Source organism: Leptonotus elevatus, chromosome 18, assembly GCF_054856555.1.
Source record: "Leptonotus elevatus isolate MCC_2025b chromosome 18, RoL_Lele_1.0, whole genome shotgun sequence".
In the NCBI taxonomy this organism is placed as follows: Eukaryota; Metazoa; Chordata; class Actinopteri; order Syngnathiformes; family Syngnathidae; genus Leptonotus; species Leptonotus elevatus.
Window position 1 is genome coordinate 17,271,090 of NC_141256.1, and position 22,837 is coordinate 17,293,926.

The following is a 22,837-nucleotide window of genomic DNA, read 5'->3' on the forward strand; positions in this document are numbered from 1 at the left end:
ATTGTGATAAAAATGAAAAATTATGATTACAAAAAAAACAAAACAATTTCCGATTCGAGTTATTGACAATTCCAAACATTTCTTATATTCCCACAATGCAACACTTCCTTTCCACGGCGTATTGTATTGCTTTTGCCTGTAACTATAGCATACAAACCAGCCTGGCATATTGTTATAGTAGTCAAATAATATTGTATCACATTTTCTCATCAAAATAATTAAATTACAATTTGTAATTGAGTGAAAAATGCTGCATTCGTGGAAAGTGGGAAATGGGACTTATCCCACTCGGATTGTCTCAAAGCATTCGAGGCAAATGTAAATACACGACATATGTTGACATGACACAGCGTGATTTGGAACGACTGCGTTAACCAGAACAACAATCAACTTATCAGACATCTTTGTTGTTTACATTTGCCTCAAACACTGTGAGGGCGGAACTGACACATTTCAAGTGTGATAAATCCGACTTCAAACCGTCCTCGAATGCAGCATAAAACTGCCATTTTGATTTGAGGCGTAAACTCTCGGAATTTGTCCATTTCCTTATGTAATCTCCTCGCCTCCTTCCTTCCTTCCCTCTTCCCAGCATGCATTGCGAGCGGGGCCCTTTGTGATTGTTGTCTAACGCTGTTTGTTGTAAGGCGTCCGTTCAGGTGACGTCGCCCCCGTGACGTAGGATCCGGTCTCTCGCTGGCTGTGATGACGTCACGTTCCAGTCTCCTCCTGGCTCCCCGAGGGCCGATGACGTGACGTCACGTCTCCATGTCGTTTCCCACAGGGAAGGCGGGGCCTGTGATCCCGGCTCATCGCTCGGCAGCGGCATAGAGGGGACGACTTCCGGGAGTTTTCGCTTTGTATTTCAAAACAAAAGCGAACGTGCATCGACGCAGGTCGTAGCTACAGATTTACATGATTTACTTAAGATGGGTGAAGATGACTATTTAACGGATAGTATGTAAGTGGTAGTCGTTATTCCGATAGAGCTCGTTGATTTCCGCGTGTAAAAAAAAAAGACAGGAAAAACGTTCCTTGTGAAAGCGGAAGTGGTAGTTAGTGCAGCCAACTTGCTGCGAGGGAGGCGACCTGGATTCTGGCGTCGCCGTCTTCCCGTCGAGAAGATCCGAAAAACGCTCCCTAATCGTCCCAGGTTGAGGCGCCAAGCGATTCGGTTCGGTCCGGTCGGTCGGTTGGTGGGTGCCGTTTCTGCCGGACGAGGTCCCGAGCTTGATAAGGCCGCCGGCGGCGAGCATGGAGCGGCGGCGCAGGCGAACGTGACGACGGGACATTCGGCTCGGGATTAAAGCCGATGTGGAGCAAAAGCTGACGTCTGCGACGTGCGACTGGCGGAACCGGACTGACAGAACCGGACTCACACACACACTCACACAAGACGAGCGAGCGAGCGAGCGAGCGAACCGCTCGGGAATGTTTGCTGGGAGCTAACAAGCTAGCGGAGCTTAGCAGCGAACCTTGTTAGCCTTTGAGCCAGGCCAGGCCGGGACGGGACGGGCCAGAACCGCCTGCGAGCGAGCGAGCGAGCATGTCGGAGGCCCAGAAGGCTCAGGCGGCCCCGGTCCGCCTCAAGCGTCTGGAGGAGATGCTTGTGGCGCGCACGGTACCGGGCTGCCTGAGCGTCGAGACCCTGCTCGACCTCCTCCTCTGCGTGACCAGCGAGTTCTCCAACTGCCCGCTCAAGAGGGAGAAGCACGTCACGGACTTCCTCGACTGGGGTAAGAACCGAACCGAACCGAACACAAGCCAAGATGCGCGGTTGGGAAGCGGCCGGGGCGCGGCCAGCTGACGAACCTTGACGAGGTTCCTCAAAGAAGTCTTTGAAGCTTGCAATGCAAATCCTCTCATGGCTTGATTGATCCCGTTCAAGATCATCAATAACAAAGCCACATGACCCCAAAATGGGGTTCTGATCGATTCTAGGCTTGCCGCTAACAATGATTCTAACCATCGACGAATCTGCCAATTAGAATGGACGAATCGGATAACAAAAAAGACAACAGACGATGAGAAAACATAAGTTGATGATTTGAGAAATCGGAAAAATGTCGATCGTTGTTTTGCAATCCAAGAAAATCGTCTCGAGTTGATCAAACAGGACAGAAAATTGGCAGACGTTTCCACTCGAGATGCGGAAATCTCAAGTCCTCGATGAGTTGCCGCTCGATTGCCGCGCATCCAATGACTCCTTGTTTGTGTACGAACATCCGACTTGTATCGATTACCGGACGATATATTGAAATGTCGAATTGCAACGATTGACAACCAATCGATAATCAAATTCATTCTTTTTGATAAACCGGTTCATGGTTTAGACACCGACAGTTGCCCAAGTCAGCATCCCAACAGTAAATATGTTCAGTTTTCTGTCGTGCCATAAAAAAAATAAGGATAGATGGATGATCGTCCGACCCGATTATCGGCACCAGTCTTCAGCATTTTGACAAATATTGCCCTTTCTAATGTCCAATAATTCTGCATAAAGACATTTGTTTTCCTGATTCCTGTTTATGAACCAGTGATTGGCGGTTATTTTGCACTTCGTATTCGTATAGTGATGGGAAAAAAATGGGGGATTGATGTTGCGGTATGTTTTACCGATTCAGTCGTTGCTTTCGAAAGTAAAATGTTTTATTTGGATTCAACACGAAGATAATCGGTCTTCTTTCATCAAGGACGACAGAAATGACTGTTGAAATGCGTAAATCAGAAGATTTTGACCATTTTGAATGAAAAATGTCTCCAAATGATTACTCGATTGTTAAAATAGTTGTCGATGACTTTGATAACGATTACTTGTCGATTAAATGATTAATTTTGACAGCTCTAGCACGAATAATGTATCCTGCTGTAAAGCGTCTTTGAGTGTTCAGAAAAGCGCGATATGAATCGCATGCATTATTATTATTAAATTATTCAAGATGAATCGATTATTAGTCATTTTTAGTTGCGGCTCTAATAAAATGCTATTAATGATATTGTGTTTTTGTATTTTTGATGGAAATGAAAACTTGTTTTTTTTTTTTCAAATCTGGTTCATTGACAAAAAAATGGAGATGAATCGATGATTCAAATCATTGTAATTCGCAGCCTTATCAAAATGCCGCTAATCAATGACAACGTGTGTTTTGTGTTTGTGCGCGTGCAGTGAAACCGTTCACGTCGACCATCAAGGAGCTGCGACTGCACCGAGACGACTTTGAGATGTTGAAGGTGATCGGACGCGGAGCTTTTGGCGAGGTAACCATTCCTCTTTGGGATCTTTTCTGTGTGTGCGTGCGTGCGTGCGCGCGCGCACACTTCCTGAGCCACGGCGAGCCTTTCCAGCGCATTTCCTGTTTGCGGATGGCAGCTTCCCGTCTTTGAGTTTTGTGGGCGGGGCCGAGCCCGACATTCCACAAACAAACAAACGCAGGCGGGAGCCGTCCGCCTTTGCCATCATGATGACGTTGCCGTCTGTACTTTCGCTGCATACCTTTTGGGCGGGTGCGCCGCCACACCTTCTCGCGGCCTCGGGGCACCAACACACACACACACGCACGCACGCACACACCCTCGCGAGGAGGGCGTGATGCATCGTGGGTGCATCGCAGACGTCTGCAGGAATGTTTTGATGAGCTTGTTGACCTGGTTCGTTCCCCAAAATGTCCGCTAACAAGCATTTTGATATTCAGTGAACATCAAGTTGTCCGAATGCTCCCAAAAATCCGTAGTTCTTACAATCGTCAATGGGTTTTTTTTCCAAGGCGCAAAAATGAATTGATTAATTTTTTAATATATTGATACTCGGAATATTAGCTCCTTAACAGTAAATATTCTCCGATTTCTGTAGTCCTCCATTAAGCTCTTTGATTGTCTTAGTTTTGAACCAAAACAAAATAGTTTTTACTCTGGAAAACAATAATCAACATTTTTGCCAAGTGTTCTCCCGTTACATCCCAAACCAGTAACTTAATCGTAGTTTGTTTGTGCACTGTCGATTTGAAATAATGTCCAGTTTTTGAAAAAAGGTACGCTTTTTTTTTTTAAACCCGATTAATCATTGAAATAACATATTAATTGATGACTAAAAGAAATTGTTAGCTATGCAATTCATCGATTAATCGGAAAACATAATCGCCAGATCAATCTATTACTGAAATAATTGTTATCTGTTTTATCGGTTAATGGAAAAATAATCAACATATTAGATTCATCGATGAATCGAAAAATAATCGACTTATCGATGGCTGAAATAATCGTTAGCTGCAGTCCTTACTCCATTGATGTCGTTATAAGGAGGAGGTTGGTGTCAAGTGGAATGATTTGATTGGTTTTGTTTTGATGCGCTGAAAATCCAATTGGATTGTTACTGCCGCCCTAACTTCTTCAACACGCCCCTTTGGGTTGGTCAGCTCCTTGAGAAAGCCCTTCTCTGATTGGCCGACGCAGCAGCCGTCCGCTTATTGAGGACGTCACCCTTTTTTGTTTGTTTGTCAGGTTGCCGTGGTGAAGATGAAGCAGACGGAGCGCGTTTACGCCATGAAGATCCTCAGCAAGTGGGAGATGTTGAAGCGGGCCGAGGTAACGGGGTCACGGGGTCACGCGAGCGGCGCTTCCTCGGCGCTGGCTGATCTTGACGTGTGCGCAGACGGCGTGTTTCCGCGAGGAGCGAGACGTGCTGGTGCGAGGAGACAGCCAGTGGATCACCACGCTGCACTTTGCCTTCCAGGATGACAACTACCTTGTTAGTAGTGCGCACTTCTTCTTCTACTACCCGTTGCCCTGTACTGATTCCCCTTCATCTCGGCCACGCCCCCACCTCTGCAGTACCTAGTGATGGACTACTACGTGGGCGGAGACTTGCTGACGCTGCTCAGTAAGTTTGAGGACCGGCTGCCGGAGGACATGGCCAAGTTCTACGTGGCCGAGATGGTGCTGGCCGTGCACTCCATCCACCAGCAGCGCTACATCCACAGGTACGGCCGCCATATTGAATGGCGCGCGACCCGTCGGCAAAACCACTTTCTAGGGCGACTTGGGAAAACCGTCATCCATAGTGGACTTCAAGGATTTTTAGATAGTTGACTCGAGACCGGAAACCATTCATCGAAAACTGTCCAATCATTACACAGGGATTTTATATAATTGACTTAATAGTTGACTCTTTCTGAAACGATTAATCGAGCACTCTCTAATCACCATGTGGGGCTTTTTATATAGTAGGCCTGAAACGATTAACCGAATACTGTCCAATCATTACACAGGGATTTTATGTAGTAGCCTTTATAGTGAACTCGAGGGCTTAAACGATGCATCAGTTACTTCCCAAACAGTGATTGGAGACGATTGGATGAATCGTTTCAGCAAGATAGGATTCCATTCGTGAGCCGTCCATCGTTTATTTTTTTTGCTTCCAGGGACATCAAACCTGACAACATCTTACTGGACGTCAATGGCCACATTCGTCTGGCTGACTTTGGATCTTGCCTGCGTATGCTGCAGGATGGCACGGTAACACGCGCGCACACGCACACACACGCGCACACACGTTGTGGCGTGAGGTGCGAGCGCACACATTGTCTGTTGCGCAGGTGCAGTCGTCAGTGGCGGTGGGCACCCCGGACTACATTTCTCCCGAGATCCTGCAGGCCATGGAGGACGGGATGGGCCGCTACGGTCCCGAGTGCGACTGGTGGTCTCTGGGCGTGTGCGTGTACGAGATGCTGTACGGGGAGACGCCCTTCTACGCCGAGTCGCTGGTGGAAACCTACGGCAAGATCATGAACCACGAGGTCAGCAATCGGAGGGTTTGCGTCCTCCGCGCGTCCCCGGGCTCGCGTCCTCATTTCTTCCTCGCGTCCTCGTTTCTAAATTGGAAGCGGCCTCCATTTTGTTTCCTCCGCTTGCACGACCCAATAAAAGACCAGAATCAAAAGTTGCGCAATCGTTGAGTTATGCTGTGGGTCAGAATGACTTCATCGTTAAAGAACAAATGTTAGCTTTTCGCGATCAAACTTGGCAACAACAGACAATAATAAAAAATAAAAAAAGTTTCATTTTGACATATTTTCAAAGAAAACACTTTTGAAAGAACGAGCAAATAGCGGGTCAAATTGACCCGACCGTCTTTTTGCTTTGAAACGTGACATCAACAGAAGAAGTGGTGAAGTTTGATGTATGTGCAATGAAAACACTTAAGCGAGAAACAATGTTTATTGGGCTGCTTTTAATTTGGAACTTTAAACAATCCGGGTCAAAGTGACCCATTTTAAGAGTGAAAGAGTATAAATATTTTTAGCAAACGTCTTATCAACATACATTCAAAATGGTTCACATTGACATATTTTTCAAGTAAGTCTTTATCAGAATGCTTTTGGAATGTTAAACATGTCCCGGGTCAAATTGACCCATTTTATAGTTGAAGAGACGAGTGGGTAGTTATTTGCTATGAAATTTGTCATCAATTAAGATGCTTCACTTTGATATTTTTTTTAATGAAAACAGTTACTAGTGCTTATGGGTATGCTTTTGGAACCGTAAATAAAGCCCGGGTCAAAATGACCCATTCTAAAATGAAAATACATTTTCTTGCTATGAAACCTACCATCAAATATGTTTCACCTTTAAAAAAAAAAAAATTCAATAATATGTTTATCTGAATGCTTATGTAACATTAAACAGAGCCCGGGTCAAATTGACCCATTTTAAAATGAAAGATACAAATGAGTTTTGTTTTTTTGCTATGAAATTTCTCATCTATTAAAGTGGTTCACATTGGCATATTTTCAATGAAATGTTTATCGGAATGCGTATGCAACATAGCCCGGGTCAATTTGACCCAGTGGGACATTTTAAAGTTACAGAACTGCAAATAGTAGCAGTTTATGATGAAACGTGAAACGTTTTTATCTTGTCACCTTGTCTTGTCAATGCATTGCCGTTCCTCAGAAAGCAACCCAACGCTGTCGCGCAGTGAGATTCTGACCAGGTTTTGTCCCGCAGGAGCGTTTCCAGTTTCCGTCCCACGTGGGCGACGTGTCGGACGCGGCCAAGGACCTGATCCAGCGGCTGCTGTGCTCCCGAGAGCAGCGTCTGGGCTCCAAAGGCATCTCGGACTTCAAGTCGCACCCGTTCTTCGGCGGCATCGACTGGGACAACATCCGCATGGCCGAGGCGCCGTACATCCCCGACGTGTCCTCGCCCACCGACACGTCCAACTTTGACGTGGACGACGACGTCCTCAAGAACCCGGTGAGGCGTCCTCCGTCCATCGCGTTCCCATTAGCTTGATAGCTAGCGATCAAGCACCTAAAATGAGAGTCCTATCGCGGTTGCTAAATCCATCCGCTGACGCCGACCGCCATTTTGTCGATGGCTGTTAACTGTTGCTAACGACCTCACGCCGGCCGTGGCCGTCTTCAGGACATCAGCCCGCCCATGTCTCACAGCGGCTTCACCGGGCAGCACCTCCCCTTCGTGGGCTTCACCTACACCACCGACAGCTCCTTCTCGGACCGCGCCACCGGCGCCCCGCGGGAGGCGGGCGCTCCGCGGGAGGCGGGCGCTCCGCGGGAGGCGGGCGCTCCGCGGGAGGCGGGCGCCGGCCGCGATGTGGAGGCCTTCGAGAGGAGGATCCGCCGTCTGGAGCAGGAGAAGCAGGAGCTCAACCGCAGACTGCAAGGTGACTCGGCGCTCGCCATACTTTGTGGCGGTAACCTGACAAGTGGCCGGCATCTCAATTCGACCCCCCCCCCCCAAAAAAATGCGCTATGAGATGGGGACGGGTGACTAGTTGTGATTTACAATGGCCTGGAGTCCACGAGTTTCATGTTCCAAATACTAATTGCTTTGAATTTGAAAAGAAAAACGGTTTCCGTCACCAATGTCCAACATGAAACACTAATGTCACGAGTGGCAGAAAATGGCAACGCAAAATGTATGACTCAATTATTTACCCTCTTTGCTATTGCTGTCTTTTTTTTAAGATCCAACATAAAATCATTCGTTCTGAATTAATCCATGACATCGTCCAACCGTATTTAGAGTCAACACAGGCCTTACAGGCCCCGCCTTCAGGAGGAACGCTGAGTCGGGACAAAGAGATCAAGAAGCTGAACGAGGAGATCGAGCGTCTGAAGAAAAAGCTGGAAGGTGAGAAAGGGAGCGCGCTTGTCTTGGCTGGATGACGTCATCACGGCGTGGCCACGCCCCCTTCTGCTCTGCTAGACTCCGATAGGTTGGAGCACCAGCTGGAGGAGGCGGTCACTCTGCGGCAGGACTACGACAGCTCCGCCTCCAAGCTGAAGAACCTGGAAAGGCAGGTGAAGACCCTCAAAATGGAGAAGGATGACGTCCACAAGGTGAGCGGCGTCCAATCTCGTCCCGATTTATTTGCGGCGCGCAAGGGAAGTGACGGGTATTTGCTAAAAAAAAAGAAGTTTGAACGTTTCTGTTGCTCCCGTGAGCAGCAAATGGTGGAGGCCCTGGAGCGCCTGAGGACGCAGTCCAAGGAACTGAAGGAGGCGCATTCCCAGAGACGGTCGGCCCTGCAGGAGTTGTCGGAGCTGTCGGAGAAGACGGCCGAGCTGAGCTCCTCCAAGCAGCGTCTCTCTCGCCAGCTGCGGGACAAGGAGGAGGAGACGGACGCCCTCCTTCAGAAGATGGAGGTCATGCGACAGGACATCCGCAAGACCGAGAAGAACCGCAAAGAGGTGAGAGGGAGAAAGAAGCCTTTGCGAGGGAGTGGAGGCGGCGGAGCGGGCCTCGCGAATGTCCTGGTGCCTTTTTTTTTGTCCCAGCTGGAGGCTCAGCTGGACGAAGTGACTGCAGAAGCGTCCAAGGAGAAGAAGCTGAAGGAGAACAGCGAAGTCTACGCCAAGCAGCTGGAGGAGGAGCTCCAGTGCGTCAAGGTCAGAGGTCACCAAGTCACCAACGTGGATTCAATGTCTTCAACCCAAAAAGGCGAGGTCGTCACGGCGGTCCCCCCGCTTTCAGTCTCAACAGGGACGAGGAGCGGCAACAGTGGGGGCGGAGTCCCAGCAGGAGCTGTCCCGCCTGAAGGCGGAGCTGGACAAGAAAGTTCTCTTCTACGAGGAGGAAATGCTGAGGAGAGACTCTGCGCACTCGTCGGAATTGAAGAAGATGAGGAAAGACCTGCGCAACTCCGAGAGTTTGCAGCAGGCCGCCAACAAGGAGATCCTGCAGCTGAAGGACAAGCTGGACAAGGACAAGAGGGACAGGTGAGTCGGGTCAGACCGGCACGCCGTCTGCTGGGCTCGCGGTCGTGACGCGCCGCGCCGGCTCCTTCTTTTGCGCAGACAAGCGGAAATGGACGAAGCGGTCGGCGTCCTGAAGGACAAACAGGAGCGAGAGAAAAACCTCCTGATGGAAGAAAACCGAAAACTGCTGACCGAAAGCGACAAGGTCGGTGACTCGCCGAAGCCGCGTTTCGCTTTTTGCGTCCGCGCGCCGCTCCCCCGCGCGCGTTCGTAACCACGCTCCTGAACGTCCTCCGCCAGTTGTGTTCGTTTGTGGACAAGTTGACCGCTCAGAACCGCCAGCTGGACGACGAGCTCCAGGACGCGTCCTCCAAGAAGGAGAGCGTGGCTCACTGGGAGGCTCAGATCGCCGAGATCATTCAGTGGTGAGTGCGGCGGCAACGAACCGCCCGCCGACGGCCACCGGGGGGCGCTCTCTCACCGCGAGTGTGTTCAGGGTGAGCGACGAGAAAGACGCTCGCGGTTACCTGCAAGCTTTGGCCACCAAGATGACGGACGAGCTGGAGACGCTCCGCAGCGCCAACCTGGGCAGCAGAACCGCGGTATGCGACGCGCGAGGGTTCGCCGTGAGTGTCTTGGCCGCTATCGGGACTCACCCGGGTCTCGGACCCGACGTATCCAGCAGGACCCCCTGTGGAAGGTGCGCCGCAGTCAGAAGTTGGACATGTCGGCTCGTCTGGAGCTCCAGTCCGCCCTGGACGCCGAGATCCGAGCCAAACAGGTGGTCCACCAAGAACTGCGCAAGATCAAGGCCGCCAACATAGCGCTGGAGAGGTCGCGATTTGTTTCTCCGCCGCGCCTGTCGTCGTCATGTCGGATCGGCGCCGGCTAACAGAAAGCCGTCTCGCTTTTTCTTTGTCCCTCCTCTTCGGGTCCCCTTTCCCGTGGTTTTGGTTCTCGCGTGCGCGGTTGCACGTGTGCAGCAAGCTGAAGGATTCGGAGGAGCGGAGCAGCGAGATGGCGTCCCAGATGGACAATATGAAAAAGGAAATGGAGGACGGACGATCACGCACGGACAAAGGTGATGACTCCTCCTACTTGCTAGTAGCTAGCATTAGCAGTGTCGCAATAGTCTTGACCGACTTGGACCTTTTCACTTTTGTGTGCAGCTCTGAACCTTCCGGACTTCCAGGACTCCATCTTCGAATACTTCAACACGTCCCCGCTGGCGCCTGACTTGACCTTCAGAGTGAGTTTGTTTGTCCTTCCGTCCGTCTGATCCTGCCAAACAGTGACTGGGAAGCAGGTCACATGACGTCTCTCAGGTGTCAGACTAGTCTTAGAACAGACCCAAGAACACAGTTACCGCATCTGTAGGTAATTAGGAACCTTTTCGGGGGGGGGGGGGGGGCGTCGGTTACGCCCAGACTTTAATCCCGCCCCCCTTGTAAATAGTCGGGCAACTTTTTTAGTAAACAAAGTTTGGAGATCGGTAACACTCGCTCGTCAAGGTCGTGTACTTGGCGAACGTCATCAAGGAAGTGAACTTAACGTCCTCAATGTGCGTGACCTGCAGACCGCCGACCTCGAGGGCACCCCCTTGACGTCCCAAAGCTCGCCGCCCTCGTCGGCCTCGGAGAACGAGGTAAGACGACGATGACGACGATGACGGCGACGAAGAACGCGCAGATCTTCATCGTGACCGCCGCTGCGTTTTGTCTTCAGGACTTGAAGTCGCTGTCATTCCCGATGAGCCCCTCGTCCGCCTACCAAAGTCCGTCAATGAGCTCGCTGAAGGTACGACGCCGGCTCCCCCCCCCCCCCCCCCCGACGAAAAGCTCAAGGTGGGCGCGCGCGGTGCCTTGCGTCTCATTCGTGCGATGCGTTTTGCAGCTCAAAGCTCACCAGCTCAGCATCAAGACTTTCTCCAGCCCCGCGCAGTGCGCGCACTGCACGTCCCTCATGGTGGGCCTCATGCGGCAGGGGTTCGCCTGCGAAGGTACGTCCCGGGTCCGGCCGCCGGTCCGGCCGCTCCGTGCGCACGCTGGCGATGTCATTTCCGTCTCCGCAGTCTGCTCCTTCATCTGTCACGTGGCCTGCAAAGACCACGCCCCCCTGGCGTGCCCGATCCCGGCGGAGCAGGCCAAGAGACCGCAGGGCGTCGACGTCCAGAGAGGCATCGGCACTGCCTATAAAGGATACGTGCGGGTACGAGCACACCGACGCTCACGTGGGACTTGCCACCTGACGCACGTTTCTAGTTGCCGGCGCTGCCTGAAAATCCGCAATACAGAGAAACCGCATAAAACAGTTTTTGTAAGCTCCCAGGACACCAAAGTTCTTGGAGGTCCACTTCACGCAACCAGAACAATGAGAAGAGACTCATTTAAAAGGAAGCACGTTTTTGTACAGTTCCAGAACCAGATCAGAATGTGGGTTCACATCGATCGTATGTTCCCCACTTTGGGTTTAATGAGCCCAAAGCAAACGGTTTCACAAATCGAACCCGGTGCGAGAACGCGGCAGCGCCGGCAAGGGATTCATTTCCGTTCTTGCGATTTTGCTGCGCTGACGACGCCGCGTTCGCGGCTTCTTCGCGGCTTTCTTGTCCGATCCAGATTCCGAAGCCCAGCGGCGTGAAGAAAGGCTGGCAGCGAGCGTTCGCCGTGGTCTCGGACTGCAAGCTTTTTCTTTACGACGTCCCGGAGGGGAAGACGACGCAGCCCGGCGTGGTGGCGAGTCTGGTGCTGGATCTCAGGTAAAAACTCACACAAAACGTCCCGGCCGCGGGAAAACGACCGCGGTTTTCCCGTGACGCGCAAACGTTCCCCTCGCAGGGACGAAGAGTTTTCCGTCAGCTCCGTGTTGGCGTCGGACGTCATCCACGCCGCCAGGAAGGACGTCCCGTGCATCTTCCGGGTAGGACGGCCCGTCCCCGATCTCGGAACCGGAACCGCGGGCGCCGTGACGCCAATGCGGCCGCTTGTGTTCAGGTGACGTCGTCGCAGCTGAGCTCGCTGCTGTGCTGCGCGTCTCTGCTGGTTCTGGCCGAGAGCGAGGCGGAGAAGAGGAAGTGGGTTCGAATCCTGGAGGGCCTGCAGAGCATCGTGGCCAAGAACGCGCTGAGGAACCAGCAGGTCCACGTCCTGCACGAGGCCTACGACGCCTCGCTGCCCATCATCAAGTCCACGCTCTCCGGAGCCGTGCTGGGTCCGAACGCTTCTTCTTCTTCTTCTTCACATTTGCCTTCTTTATCGGTTGCTTCTTCTTTCTGTGTCTTTTTCTTCTTCTCCTCCGTCTTCCCCTCATCCGACTTCTCCTTTTTCTTTCTTCTTATTATTATTCTTATTATTATTATTATTTTTTTTTTAAGAGCTCAGTATTGTTCATTCGGAAATGTCATCATCATTGCTCTTTTTTTTTTTTTATTATTATTATTTTTTAAATATATATATATATATATATATATTTTTTTTTTCTTCTTATTCTTCTGAAATGTGCGTACCTCGAGCGGCACGGTGGCTGACGGGTTAGCACGTCAGCCTCCCAGCGCAAAGGTTGTGAGATCAAGTCCGGGCTTCGGCCTTCCTGGGTGGAGTTTGCATGTTCTCCCCGTGCCTGCGTGGCTTTTCTGCGGGTTCTCCGGTTTCCTCCCGCATTCCAAAAACATGCATGGCAGGTGAATTGGACACTCCAAAATTGTCCATAGGTGCGATTGTGAGTGTGGTTGTTTGTCTCTGTGTGCCCTGCGATTGGCTGGCAACCAGTTCAGGGTGTACCCCGCCTACTGCCCGAAGCCAGCTGGGATAGGCTCCAGCAACCCCCGCGACCCTTGTGAGGACAAGCGGTTAAGAAAATGGATGGATGGATGGCGCGTACCTCGAGTTGGGAGCTTATTTAGGGAACGAAGTCAATGTCCAACGTTGAAGCCTGTCGCGTGTTTGCCTTTTGCAGACCGGGAGCGCATCGCCCTGGGAACCGAGGACGGACTGTTTGTGGTGGAGGTGATCCGAGACGGTGAGCCCGGCGCCCGCCCGGACGCCAAATCCCCGCTCGGACGCCAAATCCCGCTGACAGATTTGTCCGCTTTGCCCTTGAAGTGATCGTGCGCGCGGCGGACAGCAGGAAAGTTCACCAGATCGAGCTCATCCCCAAGGAGAAGATGTTCGCGCTGCTGTGCGGCCGCAACCGCACGGTGCATCTCCACCCGTGGGGCCTGCTGGACGGCGGCGAGGCCACGTTCGACATCAAGCTGACGGAAACCAAAGGATGCCAAGCCCTGACGGCGGGCCTGCTGCGGCCCGGCGGGCCCGCCTGCCTGATCGCCGCCGTCAAACGCCAGGTCAGCCGGTCGGGGCGACGCCGCGCGGTCCTCGTCCTCTCGGTCTTCTCCTTCTGACCGCCGGCGGGTCTCCCCCCCCCCCCCCTCGCAGGTCCTGTGTTACGAGATCACTCGCGCCAAACCGCACCACAGGCGTCTGTGGGAGGTGCAAGCGCCGGGGACGGTGCAGTGGCTGGGGGTGGTCCGCGAGCGCCTGTGCATGGGCTACCCGTCGGGCTTCGCGCTGCTGGCCCTGCAGGGCGACGCGTCGCCCGTCAGCCTGGTGAGCCCGGCCGACCCCTCGCTGGCCTTCCTGGCCCAGCAGCCGCTGGACGCCCTGCACGCGCTGGAGGTGGGTTCGGCCGAGGTGCTGCTGTGCTTCAGCCAGCTGGGCGTCTTCGTGGACGGCCAGGGACGGCGCTCGCGGACGCAGGAGCTGATGTGGCCCGCCACGCCGCTGGCGTGCAGTACGTCTCCTTGCCCACAACCCACATTGTCCCCCCCCCCCCCCCCCGGTGTCCCCTAACGAGCACATTTGGCCGTAGGTTCCAACTCCTCCCACCTGACGGTCTACAGCGAGTACGGCGTGGACGTCTTCGACATCCACACGGCCGAGTGGGTGCAGACCGTCTCCTTCTGCAAGGTAACGTCGCCGTGCCTCGGAAGCGCCCGCCGCACGCTGACCCGCGTGTCCGTCCTCAGATCCGACCGCTGAATGTGGAAGGGACCCTCAACCTGCTCACCTCGGAAGCCCCTCGCCTCATTTACTTCAGCAACGCGTCGTCGGGTGAGGCCGGATGCCGTGACTCTCCGTAGGCCACGCCCCCTTTTGACCCCGGGTTTTTCTCCTGCCGTCCTCAGAGGGAGACCTGACCATCCCGGAGATGTCCGAGCACAGCAGGAAGTTGATGGTTCGCACTCGGAGTAAGAGGAAGTTCCTCTTCAAAGTTCCTGAGGAAGAACGAGTTCTGCAGCGCAGGTCAAGCGCAGTCGCCCCCCCACCCTGACTCCGCCCCTACCGGGACCCCCATCCCGATTCTTCAATGTTTCGTGTCGCCCCCTTTAGGGAGATGCTCCGAGATCCTGAATTGCGGTCCAGGATGATCTCCAATCCCACCAACTTCAACCACGTGGCTCACATGGGACCAGGAGACGGCATGCAGGTCCTTATGGACCTCCCCCTGGTAAATGCTCCTCCTCCCTGTCCGCATGTCCTCCTCGTCCTCCTCCCGCCTGCATGTGGTCGTCCTCCTCCTCCACCTCACCTGCATGTGGTCCTCCTTCCCGTTCCTCGGACTGACTCGTGGTCTCTTGTCCTCCTCCGCTGCTCCTGTCCTTCCCTGACTTCCAGGTCGGTGATGTGCCTCCCCCCTCCCCCTCCCCCTCCCCCTCGCCCTCCCCCTCCCCCTCCTCGTCCACCTCCCGTCACACCCTCATCTCCTCGCCCTCCAACTTTGAACACGTGTATCACATGACGTCGTCGTCGGCCGGCGTCTTCTTGCTGAAAGACTCGGCCTCGTCCTCCTCCCAGCAGAGCCTCCTGCAGCCTTCCTCCTCCTCCTCTTCCTCTCCCTCCATCTGCTCTCTGGGAAGGGTAATAATGACCCCCACCCCCAAACATTTACACACACACTTAGAGGTGTCAAAATTAATCAATCGGCAACTAATCGATTAGCGAGGCGATTGACAACACGTTCACTGCCACAGACGGCTGTCGACGTCAAAGATCGATTTTTGCTGGGCTGGCGGTGAATGAGTTCATTTTCGAGTCATCGTTGAGAGAACTTAAAATTGTCCAAATGCTCTGAATTGTTTAGTTGTTTTTTAAATCACTAAATAATGCCCGACCACCAATAACTCATTTGCTCCCGTTCGAATTTCAAATATGACCGTGGTCCCAAAAACGTATTTGTACGTTTTATATGCTCGAGCATACAGAAGGCTTTGTTGCAACCTCTCAACTGCAGAGAACGGTTGGAGTAATGGCAGTGTTTACTAAAACGGCCAGAAGGTGGCAGCAGAGGATGAGAAATCAACCAGGGCCATGTTGCAAATGAATAACAATAAATTCTAATGCTAATTGCTGCACAACTGAAACAGATAGAAGTATACTTTTTTCTTCCTGAGGAAAGAAGAGGCTCGAATCTTTCTTTTAGCGATAGAACACAATATTCTGTGGGCCTTGCAAAATCAGTCCAAATCCAGTCAAACAGCCGGGCGCGAAGGCGGTTGCTTCAGTCAAAATGGCTGCTTAAGCGATGGAATAACGATCAGAGAATCGATTTAAAAAAAAAAAAAGATTCGACAGCACTAAATGGCGACCTCAAGTGGACAAAAATCACGACTGCACTTCACATGGGTTTATGTTGGTATTAACTGCATGAAGCTTGAAAATGTCAAAATATTGATATTGTTTACTTATTGGTGGTTGCCGTCTATGCATGACCTTTTCCCAAAATGGTGGCTCATGTCGGTCATATCGAATGTTACGCATACCGTGTTGTCGTCTGGTCATTTGACCCGCGTGCGTGCGTGCGTGCGTGTGCGTGTGTGCAGGGGGCGTTGTCGTCCTCTCAAGAGGATGCTGTCAAAGACAAGCCCCGCCCACTGTCGAGCATCTCCCGAAGGAGTAAAACACACATGACACGTACTGCCTCAGGTAAGCTGACGCTAAGCTGCACTTTAGCCTCGCTAACATTTGCCTTCGAGCCGCTAGCAAGATGAGAACGTAGCCTGCTAGCTTGACTGCGATTGGTCTCGTCTTCTTTTTTTTTTGGCAGACTTTGGGAGAGGAGCTTCACCCGTCAGCACTCAGGAGGCGGAGCCGGACTCGGAGCGAGAGGTGACACCGACCGTGGAGTCGTGTATCGATTTGTCTTCGGACACCTCCGCTGATTGATTGATTGATTGATTTTTGCAGCCGAGCTCTCGCTGCGTGCGCGCGCACACGCAAACACTAAACGCACGCAGGCGCGAGGCCCGTCGGTTGCTTTTGCATTTTAATCCCCTTTTATTGTGGCGGTATGAGTGAGCTTCCTGCTTTTATCGGAGTTTTAAGTCTTTTGTTGCTAGGAAACACGGCGGCCTCTTTTGACCTTTGACCCGAGGCCGTCAATCACTAATTTGTACTCATGAAATCATTTCCTGTTTGACTTTGGCGCGAACAAAGAAAACGAACGACAGAAAGAAAAAACACTGTATCCAAGTTGCACATTGTTGTCATTTATCCTCTTGCACCGGGTCCCGCCCCTTAACCTTTGACCTCTCAGGTCAGGCAAACACTACTGTTGAATTTTTTCTTCCCAGAATCACCAGAAAAAAACGACTTTGTAATGATGACAAACAATAAAAGAATCTACTGATAGTGGAAGCTGTTTGATTGACAGGTCAAACTTTTACGCAGCCTTGACCCGCGAACCAATCAGATGCCGGATTCTTAACTAGGATTGGTTTGATTTTATCAGCCGATAATGAGCTTTTTTTTTTAATAATCTGAATTTCAGAGGTGGCAAATCCAGGCCCAGAAAGTAAAAACTGCCACAGTTAACGTTAGCCCCAGTTGCTAGCTATAGCGAGCTCCCTTGCTTGCTCCTCGGGTGTTTGTTTACCTGCTAGGGAGCTAGCTAGCTAGCTAGCACCTGGGGCTAACGTTAACTGTGGCAGGGTTTTTACCTTCTGGGCCTGGATTTGCCACCTCTGCAGAATTGGCAATGTATTCTTTCTTATGAAATGGTTTCCTGCAAAAATGATGTCCTTGTGCCATTTGTCCACAAGAGGGCGCTCTGACTCCATTCAATCTAATCAGCAGCGTTCTGACATCATTTTACAACTTTATTGGTCCAACAAGGAAAATATTGTAACCATTAAAAACTTTGCATTTTTTTGTACGAAGTATTAGAGTCGGTCTCCCAAAATCGAGTCTAATGTGTTGGACCTTATTTTTTAATCCTCACGTCTTTGCTGGGTTTCTAACTCCACCAACGAGCGCTCAGTCTGCCTGGAAACAGCTGAGCCAATCAAAGTGGACGTCCGGCTACTCATCACCTGATGGTAGACAAACTTTTGATTTTGAATTCATTGAATTTGAATGATCCGCCTGCTCATTGTCTTGCGGGGCGGAGTTACGTGCTGGACGCGTTGCTAGGGAAACGACCTTTCACATTTGACAGTGAAGTTTCTGGAATGTGGCGGAGGAACATCAAAGGCAAGTTTACAAATGTTCCTTTTATTATTTGAAGTACATTGAGGAGATATGAAAATGCTGACGGCGTGAAAGTCGGCCATCAATTTTTCCACCGGATTTGCTGAAAGAAGAAGAAAACTTGAAAAGCTGTCACAGGATGAAGATGAACTCGTCTTCCTCACCGAATTGTTGAGCAGCTCGTCGATCTTCCTCTCCGCCGCCGAACCCGCCTCCACCTTCTCTCGGTATCCTTGCAGCAGTCGCCGGTCTTTTAGGTCTCGGTACGTCTGATCGGAGCAGAGGGGTCACGTGAGGTCGCCACAAGTCAAACGGGACCGATGTGAAAGCGCTCACGTTGATGACGAGGTCGTGACATTTGTGTTTGTGGGCCAGCGCCATCTTGGCCTCGCCGTCGTCCACCAGGCTCACGTAATCTTGCAGCACCTGCCGGTCAACAGGCAAAATCCAAAAAGCCAGAATCTGCGTCAGAAAGACCGAAATGGAAGGAGTCCCGTTTGCCAGCAACGGCAAGTTACTCACCTGCACGGGGGCGGAGTTTCTATGCAGGATGTCGACGACCTTTTGGAAGGCGAGCGGCGATTTCTTCCTGGCGAAGCCCAACCAGCTGCGACTGGTGAAGAGCGCGTCCACGTCGCTCCACGACTTCTGCTTGGCCCGCGCGCTCAGCGCCGTCACGAAGAACTGCTTCTCCGATATCTGCGAGACGCGCGCGCGGCGGTCAATCGGAGCGCGGGAACCCCCCCATGGCGCGCCCGCCCGAGGGGACGGCGCTCACCTTGAAGCTCTGCCGGACGTTCAACGGGCTGCTGAAGTTCCCCTGCGGACAAAATGGCATGTCAGTATTTTTCTCGGGACTTTCAACACATTCACTGCCATAGACGGCGAAAGACGTCAAAGGTTCGTTTTTACTGGGCTGGCAGAGATTTTCAGGCTGACAAGTCGACGATGGACGACCAAAACTGCCTACATTAAAAAATAAATATGTAGTCATGAATAAAAATGAATATTAAAAATATAATTTAAAAAATCCATACGAAAATAAAAAATGAGATTCAAAAAATAAAAATAGATATAAAAATAATTCAAAAATGAAATACAAAAAATATAATTGGAAATAAAAACTATATAAATATATATGTATATGAATTAACAAAAGCAAAAATTTAATAAAAAATTTGATTCTAAAAATTTAAATAAAAAGAAAGAAATAGAATTAAACAATCAAAAACACTCTCCCATTTATATCATATATATATATATATATATATATATATATATATACATATATATATATATATATATATATATATACACCCCCCCGCCCCCCCCATTTATATATTTTTGTAACTTTGATTTATTGACGTTTTTATTTTGAACGTATTCGTGTTCCTCCATAGTCCCGCCCTCGCACGGACGGCCGTCAGCTGACCTCAGGTTGTCCGTAGTGGTAGAAGCAGCAGTAGTACAAGGTGGTGATGAGCGGCATGTGGAGGACGGACGCCCGGCGCGGGAACTTGCGGAACATCTCCACCTTCCCTCCTTGCTCGGCCTGCCGGTCCGTCGACTGGCGAGCGAGCGCAAGTCCACAATCAGTACGGCGACCCATCATCGGATTGAGAAAAGTCGGTCAAACCTCGATGACCATCTGCCGCTCCAGCAGAGAGACCTGGTCCTGGACCTGGACCTGGTCTTCGGGAGAAAACTGAAGACTAGAAGAAAAAAAAAAGAAAAAGAAAATCCTCTTTGGTCTCATTTTCAATCCAAGATGAACTTCCTGCCAGTTTTCTGAAAGCCCGCCCACCGCAAGCTGTCAATCACCTGAGGCAGCTCTTGAGGAAGTCCCGCCTCTTTTTTTCGTCCGAGATGCTCAGGTGCTGTTTGTACTGAAGCAGCTGTTGCCGTGGAGACAAAGCAAAGGTTAGTACTTGTCACAGTTCTTGATTGGCGTGTTTGATCAAGTTTACCGCAGCATCCTCCGTACGTCCGAGAGTTCTGAGGAAAAAAAAAGTTGTCCGTTAAGATCGCTCGCTTTGTAACAATTATTGGAAAAAGGCCTCAAGCTATTGTTTTTTTTCTTCCTTAATTCCAACTGAAGTTGACTTGAAAATGACGACAAGCCCCATAACTTAAATCTGCTAGCTTAATGCTAAGACAGGCTAACAAATAGCATCTATGCGGCGGTTTTAAAACGGTAACGGATTTAAATTGCTGAAATGTTGCCACTCGAACCCTCGTCGGCGGAGGACGTTGACGTAAGCGTTCACCTGTAGACGTCCATGAGCAGGACGTCCTCTCGGCTTTCGCTCAAGTAGTGGATGAAATGTCTCAGCGCCGTCTGCCGCGATGCCAGCTCGCCAAACAAAACCTCTGAAACGCGCGCACAAAGTCAACTTTTGATTATTCGAAGCAAACATCTCAAATATCGGCAATTCGATTCTTAAGCGTCATTTCTGATCTCCGCAGCGACATTCTTGCTCTCGCGCCAAAGGACGAGGACTCACCTTTGCTCAAACTTTTCTTCAGATAAATTAAAACCTGCGAAGCAAAGTTTGCCATTAATCAAGTTCCGCGATGGGACAAACTTTTGAAAATGCGCCGATCGTTACAGCCGTGACGACGTTCCCGTCGTGAGTTCCGACAGACGAATCCAGAAGGCGCATTTTGTCCTGCAGGCATCGGAAGCGCTCCAGGGACACCGCCTGACACGCAAACACGCACAATGAGGACACGCACGCACACAAGATACACACACGCACACACACTTTTCCTTGCTGCATCCTGTTGACGGCTTCTTGCGGTGACCAGTCGCCGACCAGATCCTGACAGCAAACGACATCGTCACGAGCGCCATCGACAGGCTCGTGACGATCGAGCCGCGATTGGACGCTGGCGTACCTGCTTTTCACTTTTGGGTTTTCGGATTTCCGGAGCCACGATTCTGCCTGACGGATCGCAGAATGCTTAAAAAAAAAAAAAAAACACGATTGTTCAACCTTAAGCTTTTCCTAAATTTGACTTTACTCATCAGTACGGCACTAATATTGGACGTTCTACGCAGAGGATAAAGAATACACGACCGAGTGGAACCATAGATGCTAATTAGCATTAAGCTAGCCAGGCCAGGTCTGTTTGGATCAATTGTTGACTATTTGCTAAAGTGCTGCTTGAAGTAACTGGCACTATAAAGCGCTCGTATCTCAAGTCTGCGCTCACAATTCAAAACATCAGAATAAAACAATACATTCATTTGATAATCAATTCGTTCTTGCACGTCTAATCACGTGTGCGACTCACCGTCAGGAAACGTTGCAACATTTGCGCTTTTTCTTCCTGCGGACAAGACGGACAACGAGTCAGTCACGCGCGATCACGCGACCTTCTGACCTTTGCACCCGTCTGACCTTTAAAGAGCAAGCTGAGCGAGTAGCCCGAGTTGACCTTGACCAGGTTGGGGGCGTCCGTGCCGATCCGGGCTGGGAAGGAGGCGTCGCCGTCCGCCCTGCGGTCGGACGCCGCCGTCTCTCGGACGGACCACGAGATGCCTGAGGAGGACGGACGAACGGACGGACGGACGGACGGACGTGAGGAAGGGTGCGAGTCATCACGGACGGCGAGAAAAGAAGGAAGGCCACGCGTTCTCACTTCCGACGGGCTCGCCGCTCCAGCTGACCTTCTCCACCTCGTCTGGCTCGTCTTCGTCCAGCAGCTGCGGGAGGCTCTTCACCGCCGCTTTGGATTCTTTCAACTGCAGGTGACAAAAGTCAAACTTTCCATTCTTTCACGCCAAACGGATGCTGACCACATTTTCGATTTTGTTTGGACGGCGAGATACGCTGAGATTTGCCTGAACATCAAAATCGTATTAGAAATGACATCTTATGCTGCATTCGAGGAAGGTTTGAAATCGAATTGATCCCACTCAAAGTGTCCCAAATGTAAACAACAAAGATGGCTGATTCACGCACTCATTCCAAATCAGGTCGTGTCAGGTGAATATATGTCTTGTATTTACATTTGGTCGTAACGGACACAATCCGAGTGGGATCATTCCGATTTCCCACTGTCCGCGAATGCAGCATGCGTCCTCGGTGAAAGGACGCTCTCCACTCATTGAAAAAGCATTGGACTTTGGATCGCTGAGTTTTTATTTTTGATTTGATAAACAAAGCATGTGCATTGTGTTGCATTGCAGAAATACCCGGATGTTGGGAATGTACGTGGCTGATTGCGTCCGCTGTGAGTATTTATATATTTAACACACATGATAAAAGGCAACGATGATTAAATTGAACAGGTTCACCTCGTCGTCTTCATCGTCGAAGGTGAAAGCTTTAAACTTGGACGTGTTCCAGTAGTCTTCCTCATCTGTTCGACTCTTCATCATTTCTGGCAAAAGAAAAACAAACCAGCAAGCTAACTGGTTAGCACGCTAGCAGCGTCGCGTTTGCTTTCACGTCCGCACAAATCCCGACTTGGACAGGAAGTGGCAAACGTTGCGTTCTATGACAACTTGACGGGGACCTCAAAAGGTGTTTTGGGGAGCAAAAAAAAAGAAAAGAATGGGCAGCAGCTGCGTTTCCGGTGTGAGGAGGTCGCGGCAGCGCGCGGAGGCTGCTGGGAAACGTAGTCAATCAGGTTCACGTAACAAAGAAACGCACTCGCCGTCAAAATTCTTTCAAAATAAGAGTCTAACTTTCACTATTTCAGAACACACGAGAGCAGATATTTTCTTTAAATAAAATAGAAACAAAAATGCTTTAAAAATCAAATGAAAACCGAAACGTTTATCAAAATTCCAGCGAATATGTTCTACGTTTTCATCCTTGTCAAAGAATGTTATACATTTATTTTGGTACTGCTGTAATAATAATAATAATAACAATAACACATTTATCTTTTATGGCGCTATTCAAGGTACTCAAAGACGCTTAAAGGTCAAACAGTCGTTTGAGAATTGTAGTCTAAGCTTACTTTATTCCAAAATATTGTTTTACATTTGACATATACTCCAAGTAATAAAAACTAAACTAAAACAAAGCATTAGAAAAAATACAAACTGATAAGAATTAACAAAAATGCGAACTTTTTTATTTA

The 22,837-nt window shown here is 50.5% G+C and overlaps 2 protein-coding genes across 6 annotated transcripts; one reads left to right on the top strand and one right to left on the bottom strand.

Moving 5' to 3' along the window:
• Window positions 1–837: 837 nt before the first annotated feature.
• Window positions 838–16,903, top strand: cdc42bpb (CDC42 binding protein kinase beta (DMPK-like)). Of its 3 annotated transcripts, none has more exons than XM_086060442.1 (37): window positions 838–1,736; window positions 3,167–3,258; window positions 4,498–4,581; window positions 4,649–4,744; window positions 4,828–4,976; window positions 5,418–5,511; window positions 5,592–5,792; window positions 7,003–7,251; window positions 7,423–7,681; window positions 8,044–8,151; window positions 8,227–8,360; window positions 8,469–8,711; window positions 8,799–8,909; window positions 8,995–9,239; window positions 9,318–9,423; window positions 9,519–9,643; window positions 9,715–9,820; window positions 9,901–10,052; window positions 10,202–10,299; window positions 10,388–10,467; window positions 10,795–10,863; window positions 10,944–11,015; window positions 11,112–11,217; window positions 11,290–11,426; window positions 11,837–11,976; window positions 12,056–12,137; window positions 12,212–12,428; window positions 13,173–13,235; window positions 13,319–13,560; window positions 13,652–14,006; window positions 14,085–14,182; window positions 14,242–14,326; window positions 14,401–14,518; window positions 14,606–14,723; window positions 14,891–15,133; window positions 16,096–16,198; window positions 16,320–16,903. In XM_086060442.1, exons 1-37 carry the CDS (start codon window positions 1,547–1,549, stop codon window positions 16,436–16,438), a joined length of 5,289 nt encoding a protein of 1,762 aa, XP_085916568.1. In that variant the 5' UTR covers window positions 838–1,546; the 3' UTR covers window positions 16,439–16,903. The 3 variants fall into 3 exon arrangements, with proteins under 3 accessions (XP_085916568.1, XP_085916569.1, XP_085916570.1); XM_086060443.1 differs by having other exon boundaries at window positions 9,904–10,052; XM_086060444.1 differs by lacking the exon at window positions 14,891–15,133 and having other exon boundaries at window positions 843–1,736; window positions 9,904–10,052.
• Window positions 16,904–17,664: 761 nt separating this feature from the next.
• vipas39 (VPS33B interacting protein, apical-basolateral polarity regulator, spe-39 homolog) lies at window positions 17,665–22,560 on the bottom strand. 3 transcript variants are annotated; one of them, XM_086060449.1, is made up of 18 exons: window positions 22,044–22,445; window positions 21,386–21,488; window positions 21,145–21,285; window positions 21,038–21,073; window positions 20,639–20,703; window positions 20,506–20,562; window positions 20,350–20,442; window positions 20,245–20,278; window positions 20,008–20,110; window positions 19,708–19,735; window positions 19,562–19,635; window positions 19,377–19,452; window positions 19,173–19,307; window positions 18,519–18,560; window positions 18,263–18,439; window positions 18,077–18,166; window positions 17,905–18,009; window positions 17,727–17,843 (listed from the first exon to the last, which is right to left on the bottom strand). In XM_086060449.1, exons 1-18 carry the CDS (start codon window positions 22,125–22,127, stop codon window positions 17,823–17,825), a joined length of 1,464 nt encoding a protein of 487 aa, XP_085916575.1. In that variant the 5' UTR covers window positions 22,128–22,445; the 3' UTR covers window positions 17,727–17,822. The 3 variants fall into 3 exon arrangements, with proteins under 3 accessions (XP_085916573.1, XP_085916574.1, XP_085916575.1); XM_086060447.1 differs by having other exon boundaries at window positions 17,665–17,843; window positions 17,905–18,166; window positions 22,044–22,560; XM_086060448.1 differs by having other exon boundaries at window positions 17,665–18,009; window positions 22,044–22,556.
• Between the last annotated feature and the right edge of the window lie 277 nt (window positions 22,561–22,837).